Here is a 16,564-nt window from a genome sequence, read left to right on the forward strand (position 1 = left end):
GCAAATTATTAAGTTGCATATCTTATTATGGTGATCATTTGGGGAAACCAAAAAAATAGAACTATGTGTGTGAACCGTTCTTTAATACTCATCGGTGGGGTTTAAAAAAAAAAGACAATATGCACAGACCATCCAATTTCTGTCATAACTTCAGGGGTAGGTAGGGTGCTACCTCTTAAGGTTAGGATAGTAGGCATTCTTTACTATTGCAAAAAGACTAGAAAATTTGCTAAGGGTTTTCATAGCTTTACTCTAAGTGCTGCACTTGGAAAATCCTGTCATTCTTTGAACAGTTCTTCAAGTTGAAATATTTTTATGTGCTTTACTTTTTAACATTCTGTTTAGGTCACCTAGAGAGCTTTAACTCTACTGTCTATACTAGAAAAAAAACATGGTATATAGAAAAGCAAAGTCAGACACCTCGTGAAGCCCTTAACATTGTCTTGGCCATCTTTCAGAAAACACAAACCTGCACTGAAGAAATTTACTATCTAAACGTTTCATGTCTATCTCCTGACAACAATGGTCATATTTCTCCCGTAGAAAAAAATAGCATTCTTTAGTGTAAGATTTGCTTTATTATCAAATTCTGACATTTTAGACTCTGTAAATGATTATTTTCATGACACGTGGTGGGTAGGCTAACGTCATGTGGGCTCTCCTTTCATTTCAAATTACTGACCATTTGTGGATGCTAGTTTATACCCTGTTAAGCTAAGTATGTTTAAATATGTCATATCTCATCGCTTAGACTGTAAACTTCTGCAGAGAAACAAGCCACAAGAATACTGGTAATAAACCTTTAGAGATTGGGAAAAACTACATTACAGCAGCCCATTCTTTATAAATATACAGAAACCGATCCAACAATGTTATAGTGTTTAGAATGTGCGTAGTTTATAAAACTCCTTAATAAATTCTTGAGAGAAAAACTCTCCCCCAAAATGCAAAAAGAAGTCCTTGAAATCCTTGAAAAGTATGTGCATTAAGTATTCCCCAAATGTATAGGAATTAAATATAAGATTATGTATCTTTGAACAATATAACTAAGGGGAAGGAGAGTACATGTGTTAATTGAGATAACAGACTTCATTCTGCTGGGCAACCGACTCCCCAGAAGTACACTTGCTTGGGAGAGATTGTATAGTAAAGTAGAAATACAGCTAACTTTGGTAGTTGTTTCAGTTTTCTCATAGTTCTCTTCCTTAGTGTTTTTTTCCAAAATAATAACCTGAAATTTATCACTCACCTTTTTAGAGATGTTGGGTTACATTTCTTTTAAAAAGTGAAGATAAATCTATTTTGATCTAAAATTCACTTGATCTGTATTTCACTTGATCTGTATTTTTAATTCTTTAGTCCTTTTTTTTGTTTTTAATGTTATAATTATTCTTGTGCTTAGTCACTCAGTCATGTTTGACTCTTTGCGACCCCATGTACTGTAACTCACTAGGCTTCTCATGGGGACTCTCCAGGCAAGAATACTGGAGTGGGTTGCCATGCCTTCCTCCAGGGGATCTTCCCAACCCAGGGATCGAACCCAGGTCTCCCACATTACAAGCAGATTCTTTATGTCTGAGCCACCAGGGAAGCCCCATCTGATAATTCTTAGATGTCTGCTAAATGTTTATTTTACATTATAGGTAATACATGAAACCCGATTAAAACAAATTTATACAGCAGAAGAAAAATATGTGGTGAAAACTTCTTTTTATTCGAACAAAGTCATTTCAAGTAACACATCCCTAAAAGTAGCCCAGTTTCTCACAGTCACCGTGGATCTAGAGCAAAGACGACACTTAGAAGAACAGTTAAAGGTTGGTCATTTTTTATTTTACAGTTGATCTACAGTGTTGTGTAAACTGACTCAGTTGTATTTTTTTTCATTGTGGTTTGATACAGGATACTGAATATAGTTCCCTGTGCTATACAGTGGGACCTTGTTGCTTATCCATTCTGTGTATAATAGTTTGCATCTGCTAATCCCAAAACCCTAATCCATCTGACCCCACCTCACCCTTTCCCTTGGCAACTGGGAATCTGTTCTCTGCATCCAAGTCTGTTTTATTAAGAAATTTGTGTCACATTTTAGATTGTCAATATAAGTGATATGGTATTTGTTTTTCTGACTTACTTAACCTAGTATATTGTTGTAGATAGCATTATTTCATTCTTTTATGGCTAAGTATTATTTCATTGGATATACCATTCATTGAATGTACCGTTCTTTATCCATCCACCTGTTGATGGACATTTAGATTGTATCCATGTCTTGGCTGTTGTAAACAGTGCTGCTGTGAACAGTGGGGGTGCATGTATCTTTTCAAATGATAGTTTTGTCTGGATGTATGCCCAGGAGTGGGATTGCTGGACCATATGGTAACTATTTTTAGTTTTTTGAGGAACCTCCATACTATTTTCCATGATGGCTGAACCAGCTTACATTCTCACCAACAGTGTAGGAGGGTTCCCCTTTCTGCACACCCTCTCCAGCATTTATTGTTCACTTTTTAAAATGATGACCATTCTGAGTGGTATGAGGTGGTACTCTGTTTTACTTTTGATTTGTGTTTCTCTGATATTATTAGCAATGTGGAGCATCTTTTCATGTGCCTATTAGCCATTTGTTTTTCTTTGGAGAAATATCTATGTAAGTCTTCTGCTCATTTAGTGTTTGGATTGTGTTTGTTACTGAGCTGTTTCGTATATTTTGGAAATTAAGTCCTTGTCAGTCACATCCTTTGCAAATATTTTTTTTCCCAGTCCACAGGTTGTCATTTTGTTTATAGTTTCCTTTACTGTGTAAAACTTGTAAGTTTGATTAAGTCCATTTGTGGTTTTTTTTTTTTGCTTTTATTTCTGTTGTCTTGGAAGATTGACTTAAGAAAACATTGATATGATTCATGTCAGAATTATGGTGTTACATCTTCTATTGAAGTTAAAGATTGGTTATTTTGATTTGAGTGTTTAAAAATATTAGTTTATAATACTTTAGTTATGTTTTTTAAATATACTAACAATGTTGCATATTCCATAGGAAATTAATAGAAAATTGCAAGCAGTAGAATCAGGATTGATTGCCTTACGTGAGACAAACAAGCATCTGGAACACAAAGATAATGAACTTAGACAAAAGAAGAAGGAGCTTCTTGAAAGGAAAACCAAGAAAAGACAACTGGAACAAAAAATTACTTCCAAACTAGGAAGGTATCTTTCAGCCTATTCTGTGCTGGGGGGTTGGGAGGGTGATACAAATGCACTATAAGGATATTATTAGTTATACATACCTTGTAATGACAACACAGTTCCCACCAGCATGCTGTGTAGAATTTCTCTCTCAAACTCAAACCCTTCTACACAAAACACAGGACAAAGCGGGGGGAATCTTAGAAGTGTTACAGATTTTTCTGTTCCTTGGTCAGCTATTTTCATCCCTGGACCCCATTATATTCTCAAAAGTTATTGAGGACCTTGAGAAAGTTTTGTTTATATGGATTATATCTACTGATATTTACCAAATTAGAAATTAAATAGTATGTTAAAATGATAAATTTGTTATATGTTAACAAAAAATATGAGACAATTTTCCAAACAAAATACATTTCATAAGAAGAGGGACATTACTTTTACATTTGTAAATCTCTTTAGATGAAGTTAGTTGTTTTTTCATAAGTGCTTCTGCATTCACTTGGTTATGAGATATTTTGGTTGACGTGTATGAAGAAAATCTGGACCCACATATATATGCAATTAGGAAAGGGAGGACTGCTTTAATAGACTTGTCAGCATATGTATTCTTTAATGTTACATCAAAACTTGCCAAAGTGTGGTTTGTTAACGTTTAACTGCAACATGGAAACTGAAATCATTAGTGAAGAAATATACTCTTAACATTACCATAAGTGCATCTTTTACCCATGAATGACTTTGTCACATTATGCTAGCTTACTGTGAGATCCCAGGCAATTGTTCTCAGAACTGATTGTAAGTTTTATTTTGAACTTAGAGGTTTTGTAGAAACTTGAAATATATAAGATCAGATAAAAGCTGTTAGGGTGTTCAGTCCAGGGGAGAGGAAAGTGATTTCCAGTTTCAAAGTTTTTCCCATGCCCATTTCAGGACACAATGCACACCTTTTTTGGTGATTGTTCTTTTATGCTTCTTTCCTATAGAATAAAGATATAGGTGTTAAAGACATAATAAATGATAGCTCCTTGCCTTGAGTACAGTATAAATTTACCTTGATCTAATATAATAGTGTTTCTAAACACATAAGTTGAATATTTAAAATGCTTCTAGAAAATTTGGGTTTTTATGTTTTTTTTTTTTTAAGCAAAATGCCCGTTAACTTTTAAAAGTCAGTAGTGTATGTACCTTGGTTGCTTAAAAGAAAATATATCTGCTGAGTCTTAACTGCCTAGAATTCTTTTCTACATAAACCCTTCACTTTTATTTTTAGTCATCCACAAGTCAGCCTTTTACTATTGCACTGCTGTATTGAACTCATGGCCTGAAACTAAACTTTCTCCTTATGATGTTGAATTGTGTAGTGAGCTAACCTTTCACGTGCATTGTCGTCCTGCTGTCTCGTGTCTGCAGTTGCTCTGGAACACTGCAGTGGGGGCGTGGTTAGTGGGCTCCCCCTGACTTGTCGCCTCCCTTCAGTGCATAGAGAATACTGTCCTCAAGTCTATCATCTTTTCATGGTCCTGCCCCCTTCAAGATATCTCTAGTGGCTTCCTGCCTTTACTGTATGAAATTTACATACTGCTTTCCTTTAGCTTGTCCTTCACGTTTTTCAAAATCTTCTTTCACTCCACCCATTCTAATTTCCTCCCTCTCTGCCCCGACACACTCTTCACTCACCATTCAGCCCACTCTCGACAACATCCACTGAACTTGTTTATTCTTGTTTTTATTGCTTCCATCTTTGATTTTTCCCTGTAGTGGAAAGAACTTGGCCTTTGATGTCAAACACATCTTAAAATTTAGTATCTGTATTGGTAGGTAACTTAAGTAAACTTCTCAGCCTTTGTGTCTCCATGTTAAAAAGCAAAGTATTAACTTTTAGAATTGTTGTATTGTCTCTTGACATCATCATTATTATTTTACCTATTAGATTGCCACAGTTAAGCTCCTTAAGGGAAGGGACTGTTTTTATAAAGAATGCTTATCACTTATGGACCAGACATTATACTAAGTGTGTTGCACAATTTGCCTTTTTTTAGTCTTCACCAAAGCCCTGCAGAAGCACTATTTTTATTTACAGTTTATAGATGAGGAAACCAAAGCTTAGAAGAGTAGCTTGTTCAGTTGTACTGCTCATTGGTGGCAAAGAGGAAGTTTAAACCCAACTTTCTGACTCTAGATCCTATACCATTAGCACTAGCATTACCTAGACTATGCTGGGCATTTGATACATCTCAACAAATAGTTTTCAATCCTGAGTGGTTGCATAAAATGATTATTTAATCAGGAACCTATCAGTTAACATCTGAGTAGCATCGCTACATAGACCATAAAGCAGCAGGAAACCTGAGAATTGAGCGCAATCCTTGTGTTTTCTCTGACTTCTACATCATTATGCATTTCATACAGTTTAAAGCTGATGGAACAGGATACTTGCAATCTTGAAGAGGAAGAACGAAAAGCAAGTACCAAAATCAAAGAAATAAATGTTCAAAAAGCAAAACTTGTTACTGAATTAACAAACCTGATAAAGGTAAGACATTTTCATTTTAGTCATTTTTGTTGTTGTTGCAAGTCGATAGTAAAATCTTAGCAAGAGATTTTTATTAGTAATTTCAGCTTTCTGTTTGACATTTCTCTTTATAGATCAGTAAATTGATTAAAAGTACTCATTAGGCTAAATTGATTTATTTCAAATGACTCAAAGGAGAACTATTTTAAGATTGAAGAGAAGTATCACATTAGAAAAATGTTAAGAAACTATATTGTAAAATAAAACTCATAGAGGTTTTTATTCCTAGAATTGTACTGCTTTACATATACAAAAAGTAGATTTAATTCTTCAAAATACTACAGTGATCTCTGAGAAGAACAAATTAGAATCAGATTATATGGCAACCTCATCACAGCTACGTATCACAGAGGTAAAGTTTTTGCTTTTATTTTTTATTTTGGGACTTCAGACCAGTTTGAAAGCTATATATACATGTGTATGTATATATCATGCCTTGCAGTGTGCAGGTTTTGGTATGCTCTTTAATTTACAGATTTCATGCACTCTGCTGATTAGGAAGTAATATTTGAAACCCTTTGTGTACCTTTTATTATTATTACTCCCCTTCCCCAATTAAATAACAAAAAGAGTACCTGATTTAGTCATTTGAAAATCAAAATCTCACCATTTCTGCTTTCTTAGCTGATACAAATTATAGTTAGTACTGTTGCCAAGAAGCAACTAATAGCTTTTATTGCAGTTTGTATCCCATAAACTACAGATGAGTTCCTAAGAATAGCCTTAGTGTGTGATCCTGGTGATTTAATCTTCTGTTAATGATAAATATTGAAATGGGGGAGGGCAGGGGGTGATGTACTAAGTTAACATAAATTCCAAAGAAGACCAAGCAACAAAATGAGGTAGTAAGAGTGACATAGTTTTTGAGTCTTTCAAATCCTTACCCCCAAATAGAAGAGCAGCTGGGATACTATGATCACAGCAAGCCCAGGGACAATGTAGACAACAGACTCGGCTTAAAGATGTCCCTGTAGGTGCACTGCAGCATATTCTCACACTCGTCACCCAGGATTAGCATAAGGCTAGGTTAAAGGCTTAGTCCTTGATGAAACTGCCCTTCAGATGCCACCTGCACTTCTGACCAACTGGTGACTGATTCAAGGGTTCTCTTGGCTTCCCCAAGTTCGGTAATTAACTGGTGTGGCTCACAGAACTGAAGAAAAAGCTGTTCTTAACCATTACAGTTTTATTATATAAACAATACAAATCCCTACTAGTCAAGTGAAGAGGTATATAGGGCAGGGAGGGCCCTGCACACAGTTTCTGTGCCCTTTTCTGGTGAAATAATTTATTGCTCTCGTAGCGCATCAGTGTTTGGAGTTTTTACCAGGTTGATTACTTAGGCATGACTGATTGGATCATTGGCCATGTGGCTAAACTTGGGCTGTAGCCCTTCTCTCTGCAGTTTAAGAAACTGGGTGGGGGTAATAATAAGACTCAAAGCCCCAACCCTTTAGTCACATGATTTGTCTTTCTGGCATTGACTTCCCCCATTCTGCGTCACTCCTTAGCATAAACTCAGACGCTCCTATCACTCAGAAAATTCCTAGGATTTTACAGTCTTCCTCCTGAGAACCAGGGACAAACATCAGTCAAGTTCTGTGTTTTACAACACCCATGAACCCAAGAGTACAGGTGGGTAAGATAGTCAGCAGCAGCATCAAGACTGGTGTGGTATTGCAAGTATGCGGTAAGAAACAGAGAAACCTTAAAGAATCCAAAAATTAAGTCACCAGCAGGTTCTCATCTTTTAAGAAAAGAGGCCCCATTTGGTGTGCAAAGTTTAGCAGACCAATTTCAGAGCAGCTGAAACTGGGAGGTGACTTTTAGATTCCAGAAAGGTCAGGTGGTGCTGGGGTGATTGAGGTCCCATGAACAGCTGCTCACCTGAAACTGCCTTGCAGAGCAGAGTAGCTTACTGAGGAGAACTAGAACCACTGGGCAGGCTAGGGAGACAGCAGGCGTGTGTCATGTGGTCAGAAGGCCGACACGGTAGCCAAAGGCACAGCACTCAAACACAGGAAGGGAGACAGTGTAAGTAAAACAGTGTATTTGCTGACTGTCCTGTAGGTACTATTAGGAAATAAAAGGATACTACCTCAGATTAGATGGTTCAGGAGAGGGAAGTGAGGGAGAATTTCAACATTGTTTATAGTAGGAACTAGTATGTCAAGATACTCAGGCCGCAAGGATATTATATAAGATACTTGCGCATAAATAATCTTTCAAATAAAAATGGAAGGATGTTTAGCATACGTCTACATACATAATCAGAATAAAGACTTCTACACCTGCTGCCTTCCCTAACCTGACAGGGGAGTCTCCTGTCCATATTGTTAGTAGCAGCAGACAGTAATATTTTTGAGTTGAGCTGATTACTCTGGCAGTAGAAAGGCTCTTAATTATATTGTCCAGCGAAATATAATCTCATTAGCTACTTGTCACACTAGGTTTTCTTACCTGGATATATACACAAACTCTGACAGGTTTTTCCATACTAATCTTGATACTTCCCCTGACTTTATTTTCTATTTTCTCAGCAATATTTTACATCATTATTTCTCTTTTTTTATACGTTAATCTGAAAATTATTAAATGCTTTTTATTTATAATTGTCTTACCAACCCTTTTGTAGGGTTCTTTTCTTTCTTGCACTGTGTTTTGGTAAGTATTTGTTACTGACTGATCATAGTCACCAGCTGTGCATTTTAAATAGTCAAGAGTGATGAGTGAGAGACACAGAGAAGAGTGAGTCTGTAGTAGTTCATTTTGCCTTTCATTTGCTCTTTTTTCTTCTCACGTTTTCTGTCACTTGCCCACACTTGCTCTTCTTTATTCTTCTTGCTGTTCTTTATTTGAAACAAAAGGAGATCATTTCCTTCCTTCTTTTCTTCCCCTCACCTTACTTTGGGGTTTGTCTTTTACCCTGATCATGAAAAACAAATTCATACACAAAAAAGATTGACACAGAATTTCACTACAGGTTGTGTTCATGAAGGAACTTAAGGATAACTAAACACCATTGAGTTTAATAACGTCCTCAAATTACTGGAGGGCAAATAGTGGGAAAGGGATCCAAACCCATTAAATATTTCCAGAGGTATGTCACTACCATCTGGAATATTTTTACAAGTTAATAAGCTGACTGCACATAAATCCAGATATGGAGGTGGACAGATGGATGAACGTGTTACTTGGTTTTTTACTTTGGGCAGATTTCCTGACCACTCCAAGCCTGTTGTCTTCAGCCACAGATATTACAATACCTACCTAACTTGCAGGGCTATGGTGATAGTAAGTTTAATAATACATCAAGATGCTTAGTGTGCTCCCTAGCATGAAACATGTATGGATTTACATCAAGATTCATATTATAAGAACTGGAAGTTGCTAAATTTACTTTTTTTCCTACTATCAAATTTAGAAATTGTGCTTTCATCTAATGTTCTTTACACTACCTACCTGCTCGCTACTCTCCCGCAAAAACTGAACTTCAGGAAAGACTTTTTTTTCGATTTAGATGATATATATGTATTTGGGGAGGGAGGGGACCTTTACCAAGTAAACAGTATTATTGCCAGTACCATTGTTTACTATTTGATTGATTGAAATAGAACTTGCAAGCTTGTATATTAAACGTTGTGAAGACCACTGATGTCTGAACTCCAAATTTGACAAGGGAGGGAGGGAGGAAGGACCAGACACACACTGCATGATGGATGTGAATAAGATTACACAAGTTTAGTTCTTTTACTTAATCTGCAGAAATACAAAGGATGTTTCTGTACTGTGTCTTTATGAAAATGACTGTGCATCTTATTATTTACCTTTCTATGCTCAATACATGATAAAATACTGATATTTAATAGGTTCTCAGTAATTATTTGGTGAAGGAATGAATGGGTCCATGAATAAATGATAACTACATGAATCATTTAAAGGTTCTGCTGAGTTTTCTGATATGAAGCCTATGTATTGTATATATTGTTTTATTAGAGTATAATTATACATAGGTTAAACTTTCATAAAAAGGAAATGAAGTTTAAATTTCAAAGCTTTTAGGGATTCAAGAATGCCATATTATTAATGTCCTAATATATTTTGAAGTTTAAGTTCAAATTCTACCTTAGCAATAAACTCAGTCATAATTTGAGATGTGGTTTTTGGATGATTTGCTTACTGTTATCAAAATTTGTAATATATGTGATATAGTGTGGTGATATTTATTAATAAAGAACCCTCTGATTGAACAGTAACATATACATTTTCAAAATATTTTTCTTATAATAGCAACATTTCATTGAGTTGGATGAAAATAGACAGAGATTATTGCAGAAATGCAAGGAACTTATGAAGAGAGCCAGGCAAGTATGTAACCTGGGCGCAGAGCAGATTGTTCCTCAAGAATATCAGACAGTAAGTATAAAAAGTATATAATGCTACAAGTTAACATATTTAACATAGTATTTTTAAGCTTAAAGTGTGTTAGGCATTTTACAGGCCATGAAAAACATGATTTGCCATAAAAAATGAGATACCCCTGCCGCCATTTTTAAACTGAGTATGCATGTAGTTTTGCTCAATGAATTTTTTCTTCCTGGTACTCAGATGGACACTATTCAATCTTATTGCTTAGTACCAAAATTATTCAGATATGGGTATCATTTTGCAAAATTGTTTCTACCAAAACATTTATCCAGTAAAAAGCTTTTTTTCCCCAAGCACCTTTTTAGGAGAGGTTTGGGAGATGGGATATAGTTGTACTAGTAATTGATATATAAGAAACAGTACATACAGGTGATAGTTAGAAAAACAAAGACAAAATGAAAATGTTATCCTGGAAATCAGGGTGTTTATTTAGGGTTCTTTGGGAGTGGATTCTTTATGACTAACATCTGTTGGTAAAGAAAAGAGCCTTTCCTTCTTCTCATTATGTGTACTTTATATTCTGACATATCATTTAGTTAGTAAAATGAGAAGATACTGCCCTTTCCTGCCAGTTCTACCATTGAGTAGGTAGCCCCTTGACCTGAAGCTTTATCTGACAGGTAGGGGTAATGCCTTGATTACCTTCTATCACACATTAAACAAAACACATACTTTCTTCTCTCTTGAAATTTATATTCTAGTCTGGAGGGTGGGGAAAACAAATCAAAAAGCAAATAGATTATGTTGGGAATAGCAGGAGGTGCTAAAAAGAATAATAATACAAGGTAAAAGGCTAGTGTCAGAGAAGTCTCCTTTGAGAAGATACTATTTTAGATGAGTCCTGAATGAACAGAAGAAATCAGTCAAGTGAAGGTTTGAGGGAAAAGCATTCCAGGCAGAGAAAACAGCTCATTCAAAGCTCTTGAGGCAGAAGTATATTTGGCCTGTTTCAGAATAGAAAGAATCTTAGTGGGGCTAAAATTTATTATCCAAGGAGGGCAGAAGTCAGATCCTGTAGGGCCTTATAGACCACAGAAGGAATTTGGGCTCTACTTTGAGATGAAGTCCACTGGAGAATTTTAAACAGAAGATCGATAGAGGTAGGACAGCTGTTTGTAGAGCACTCCAGCTGCAATCTGGAGAATAAAGTAGGGATACAAGAATGGAAGATGACCATTTAGGAGATTATTGCTTTGGACCAGGCAAGAGACTATTGTGGTGTGGATTAGGGTGGAAACACAAACGATAGAGCAGTTTACATACTTGAGGTATCTTTTAATGACAGAACCAGCAGGACTTGCTAATGGATTTGAATTGAAGGGTAGAGAGAGGATCCCTAAATTTTGCCAATTACTGAGATGGAAAAGCTCGAAGGACAAATAGGTTTGCTCAAATTGGTGGGGAAGGTGGGTAAGTTGAAGATTTGTTTCACCATCTTAAGTTTGGTCTCTTAGAATCAAATGAAGATATGAAATAAGTGTGTGGCACATGAGTTCAAAGCTCAAAGGACAAGTCAGATTCAACAAAATGAACTTAATATCTGAAAACCTATAGAAGCTGAACTGCTTTCCAGAAGGTTAGAGGGAAAAAAAGACAGGTTAAGATATTAGATTTATGTGGCATGTTAGGGTCTTTTTCAGAGTTTTAAGATTGATTTTGTACATTGTAGTACATAAGCTTTTGCAACTTGTGCCGACAAAACGTTGTACTGCTTGCCTGCCCCCACCCTGTTCTAATTTGTCTCTGTGATATGGTCTCAGAAGATAGTACTGTGGTGAAATTCTACTGTCAAAGTAATTGGATTCTTAGGATGCTTTTGTAGTTCTTCACAAGTACAGTATAAAGTTCTAACTTCTTGCTCTCTTTCAATGCCCCACATATTCTGGACCCATTCTACCAATTCAGCAAGTACCCACCATTCCAAATGGACACAACTCCTCACCCCCCATGGTATGCAGTGCTCTTCTTTTTCTCCAAGCTCCTGCCTCTCCTCTGCCTTACTTCTCCCTAGCTGTTTGCTTTAAGGCCCAGAGATGAATTCGAGGCCTCTGAATTCTCTTACTGTTTCTTGTAGCTCCTGTAGCATGAACTGATAATTCCTTTCTCTAAATTCCATAACCTGTATGATATGTACTGCTTATTTTAATACTCAACATCATTACATTGCCTTAAGGTGTTAGCTCCTGTTACTAAGTCTATACATTTCATTTCCTTCTGAAGTATAAACCCCGTTTTGAAGCAAAAAGCCATGTTTGTCGTTCTTTTGATTCCTGGCTGTGTGTGCTAGCATGCTGTTCAGCATGTAGCAGACACGCAACAGAATACTTCCGTTTAAACTATTTGAGTTGAACTGTTTTCACTGCACTACCCATAATAATGGACAGTTTTTCCTTCTTTAGGCTTTCCAAGATCTTCCAAACACCTTGGATGAAATTGATGCTTTATTAACTGAGGAAAGATCGAGAGCATCTTGCTTCACAGGACTCAATCCTACAGTATGCGTCCTCCCCTAACGCCTGCTGCAGTCGCCACCACAGCACACCCTACCCCCGCCCCACACACAGTTCCCTCCAGCACTTGCCTCCCACTCTGTTCCTGCTGTCTAGCTTATTATTACCAAGAACCCTAGTACAATGTACTTTTAAATGCCAGATTCTGAATCTATTAGAATTTTAAATAGATTCTTCCTAAGGAACACAGTGTTCTGTGCCTTTCCTTTATAAAAAGAATACTTTGGCTAACCTGAAATACTGAGATGTCTTTTTTAAGAATTAAAAAAATGACATTTTTAGTATGTTACAAGAACATAAATTAACTGCATACAAACAGTGGCATTTTCAATTAATGTTTTAATTGATGTAAAATTTTTTGTACCTTTATCCTTTGGTAGATTATTCTTAAAGGTTTTTTTTCTGCCAGGTTGTTGAGGAATACACAAAAAGAGAAGAAGAAATAGAGCAATTAACTGAGGAACTAAAGATAAAGAAAGTTGAACTGGATAAATACAGAGAAAACATTTCACAGGTAATTATTCAACTTTTTCTCATGTGCATTAATATGGGAATGTAGAATAATGCAAAATGAAATAACATTTCTAAGAAAAAAATGTATGTTCTCAGGACCAGATTGATACTAAATTTGTTTTATGTAAAGTCTTGTATCAATGTCATAACACTTCTTTTACATTTTTATTTTTATATTGCTTTACTTACAGGTAAAAGAAAGGTGGCTTAATCCTTTAAAAGAGCTGGTAGAAAAAATTAACGAAAAATTTAGCTATTTTTTTAGTTCTATGCAGTGTGCTGGTGAAGTTGACCTCCATACAGAAAATGAGGTAAAATTGCATTTGATATGTTTCCTGATAAGAATTTTAATTATATGCTAAAAGTATATGTAAATTGTTTATTTACTCTAAAGGTATATTTGAAAATTCTGCTTATTTAAAAAAAATGTCCAAAGGAAAGAAGAGACCGTATCTAGGATTCCATCAGGGTCACTTGTTGTTTTGAGGATTTTCTTCTTGGTGACATCTGGGATTAGCAACTAATACCTTACAGACTGTCTTCATATCCAGCCTAACTGAATTCATATCCAGCTGAATAGCTGAATGGTTATTCAGTTGTGATGAACAAATGCATTGCTTTTTGAAATCACTACTCCTCAACTTTGAAGAGTCATATACAAATTGGCAAACATAACTGAAATATAGAATAGTATCAGTGATTTCCTTTTGATCAAGAATTTGAGTTCACAAGAACAAAAATACTGAAAAAATTTGGTACTGATTTCTTGAACTGTATACGTTTCGTGCATTGCAATTGTGGGTAAAATAGGAGTGGGTGGAGCTATAGATGAAACAAGATTGGTCATATATGGATCACAGTTGAGACTAGTTGATGGTAGATACATTGAGCTTATTTGGGAGTTCTAGTTTTGTAAATGTTGAAATTTTTCCCTAATAAAGCATTTCTTTTAAGAAGGAAGAAACATAAAGCAAGGTAGAGCCTTTATTTCTCCTTAGGAATTTTGTTCCATTACTTCTTTATCTGTTTATTATGAAACATAAGGATTGCAAACATCATGTAACTGTAAGTTTTAGTAAGATATTAGACCTGCCAAGAGAATCATCATCAACATAGTCTGGGTTTGATAGAAGAAGAAATGTATTGTAATAACATGTAATTTATAATATATTTCCTTTGTGCCAGACACTGTGCCAAGCATTTCTAGGTTTATCTTCTTTAATCTTCAGAACCATTCTATAAAGCAGGTACTTTTTATTGACTCTATACTGAAACAATGTTAGAACCACTTGCTCTCTACAAGCTCTAGAGGTCTCCAAAGATCTATTTAGATAAAACTGATATCATGAATAAGTCCATTATAAGAGTAAAGAACTTCAGTTTATTTTCAAGAAAACAGTATAAAATTGCCAGAGAAAACACTCACCTTTCACCAACTTTTTAAATGTTTTGTAGGAAGACTATGATAAATATGGAATTCGAATTAGAGTTAAATTTCGCAGTAGTACTCAACTGCATGAATTAACTCCTCATCATCAAAGTGGAGGTGAAAGAAGTGTTTCTACTATGTTATACTTGATGGCACTTCAGGAGCTTAATAGATGTCCATTCCGAGTAGTTGATGAAATCAATCAGGTATAGCTTATTCTTTTATTGGGTTTCACTGTATCTTGTAATAGATTTAAATGTAATCATCATCATTGTCTTTCTTTAGGGAATGGACCCAATCAATGAACGAAGAGTGTTTGAAATGGTTGTAAATACTGCTTGCAAAGAAAACACATCTCAGTACTTCTTTATTACACCAAAGGTAGGTAATAAGTAATCTAAAAATACGTACTTGGAAGTCCCTTATGGCTAAAACATGTAGCAGATTTTGGCCCAGTATGTGTAAATATGAGCAGGAACAGTCCCAAAATAGAATTTTAAAGATTATAGTAAAGGGGAACAAGTTCCAATAACATACTTAATCAGAAACCTTATCATTAGAGGAAGAAAGTAGTAGGCATGGCATTATGTTCTAGAACTGAGGGTTCCTCTGCTTTTTTGGCATTTATTCTTCCTCTAGGGAACTTCCTCTCAGCACTGAAAAATAGCACTGGTCCTCCTCATTTCCTTAGAAAGGCCTGTTTTGCTCTGTCCTGGCCCAGAGGAAATCCTAAGTATCTTCAAAATCTTCTATTTACATAAAAAACAGACTTACCTTTATAGAACCATTACAATGGGAAATTTTCTTTTGTTACCTCTTGTGCTATGGGTTAATTATGAAACTGCTGTATAACAATCAAAGATGTTTTTATTAAATGTAATCAGATTTTTTTTTAAAGAAATTTCATTGGAGAGCCTATCTTAAATTCAGTTTTTTATTGAATAGTATAATCTCTCCTTATTCCAGCAGATACTTTGTGGAATAGCTAGATCTGTTAATACCCTATTGTTGTTGGCCTATAAATCAAACCACTCTGTTAATACACTTTTCAGGCTACTTTTCATCTACAGTACCTGACTATAGAAGTTGCTTGAAAGGTGTTTTGTGGATAAAAGAGTGAAATTATCCTAGGAAAGTTCTGAAGGATATATGTTTCCAGGGTCAACCTAGGAAACAGCATGATCCCATTGGCCTGTGAATATAGAAGGCTCCTAAGATATGTTGACAAGTCCTTAGGCCAGGTTTCTGATGTGCTGATTCAAGTAAAAATCACCATCTGGCAGGGTGTATGTTGAGTTGAGAACTTCATTAAGAGTTTCATTAATTTTACAAATAAAATATACATGCAAGTTCAGAAAGTTGTGCTTAATATATAGCATTCCATAACAGTTTGTTTTAACACTTCACAGCTCCTTCAAAATCTTCCTTATTCTGAAAAGATGACAGTATTGTTTGTCTACAATGGTCCTCATATGCTGGAACCAAACAGATGGAATTTAAAGGCTTTCCAAAGGCGGCGGCGCCGTATTACATTCACTCAGCCTTCTCAATGAAAGGGCAAGAACTTTGGGACTTTTCTGTTAAATCCTATATGTAAGTGTGGCTCAACTGAATAAAAGTTAGATTCATTAAGACTAAAGGATCAGTTATTTTTGAAACCTGCTATTAGATACAAATGGGTTGATGAAGAGAGCCCATAATAACTTCTTTCTGTGGAACATCATTTGGTAGTAAAATTTAAATCTTGAGTCCTTGGCACTCTGACCGTAAGTGACTGGGTCCCCACTTCTACAGTATTTCCTACTTAAATCAGAACTCAGTATTATTGGTTACAAGAAATTTAGTTGACATGGGAACCCTGAGCTTCACTTGCAATGTAATTTTAACAAGCTTTAGAGTCATCTTTAGACTCTAAAAGTCATA

The 16,564-nt window shown here is 35.6% G+C and overlaps 1 protein-coding gene across 2 annotated transcripts in view; it reads left to right on the forward strand.

Annotated features, from left to right (window-relative positions):
- Nucleotides 1-16,280, forward strand: part of SMC5 (structural maintenance of chromosomes 5) — a 104,595-nt gene extending 88,315 nt beyond the window's left edge. The window contains exons 14-25 of one of the 2 annotated variants that reach the window (XM_065907929.1): nucleotides 1,644-1,817; nucleotides 3,038-3,207; nucleotides 5,599-5,722; nucleotides 5,991-6,113; nucleotides 10,052-10,177; nucleotides 12,095-12,139; nucleotides 12,589-12,684; nucleotides 13,109-13,213; nucleotides 13,404-13,523; nucleotides 14,668-14,847; nucleotides 14,927-15,022; nucleotides 16,051-16,280. In XM_065907929.1, coding sequence (XP_065764001.1) covers nucleotides 1,644-1,817; nucleotides 3,038-3,207; nucleotides 5,599-5,722; nucleotides 5,991-6,113; nucleotides 10,052-10,177; nucleotides 12,095-12,139; nucleotides 12,589-12,684; nucleotides 13,109-13,213; nucleotides 13,404-13,523; nucleotides 14,668-14,847; nucleotides 14,927-15,022; nucleotides 16,051-16,194 — 1,503 coding nt within the window. In that variant the 3' untranslated portion in view covers nucleotides 16,195-16,280. The remainder of the gene's footprint in view (nucleotides 1-1,643; nucleotides 1,818-3,037; nucleotides 3,208-5,598; nucleotides 5,723-5,990; nucleotides 6,114-10,051; nucleotides 10,178-12,094; nucleotides 12,140-12,588; nucleotides 12,685-13,108; nucleotides 13,214-13,403; nucleotides 13,524-14,667; nucleotides 14,848-14,926; nucleotides 15,023-16,050) is intronic. The other variant, XM_065907930.1, reaches the window with a different exon arrangement.
- Nucleotides 16,281-16,564: the final 284 nt, after the last annotated feature.

The sequence above is a fragment of the Muntiacus reevesi genome, chromosome 17, assembly GCF_963930625.1.
Source record: "Muntiacus reevesi chromosome 17, mMunRee1.1, whole genome shotgun sequence".
Lineage (NCBI taxonomy): Eukaryota > Metazoa > Chordata > Mammalia > Artiodactyla > Cervidae > Muntiacus > Muntiacus reevesi.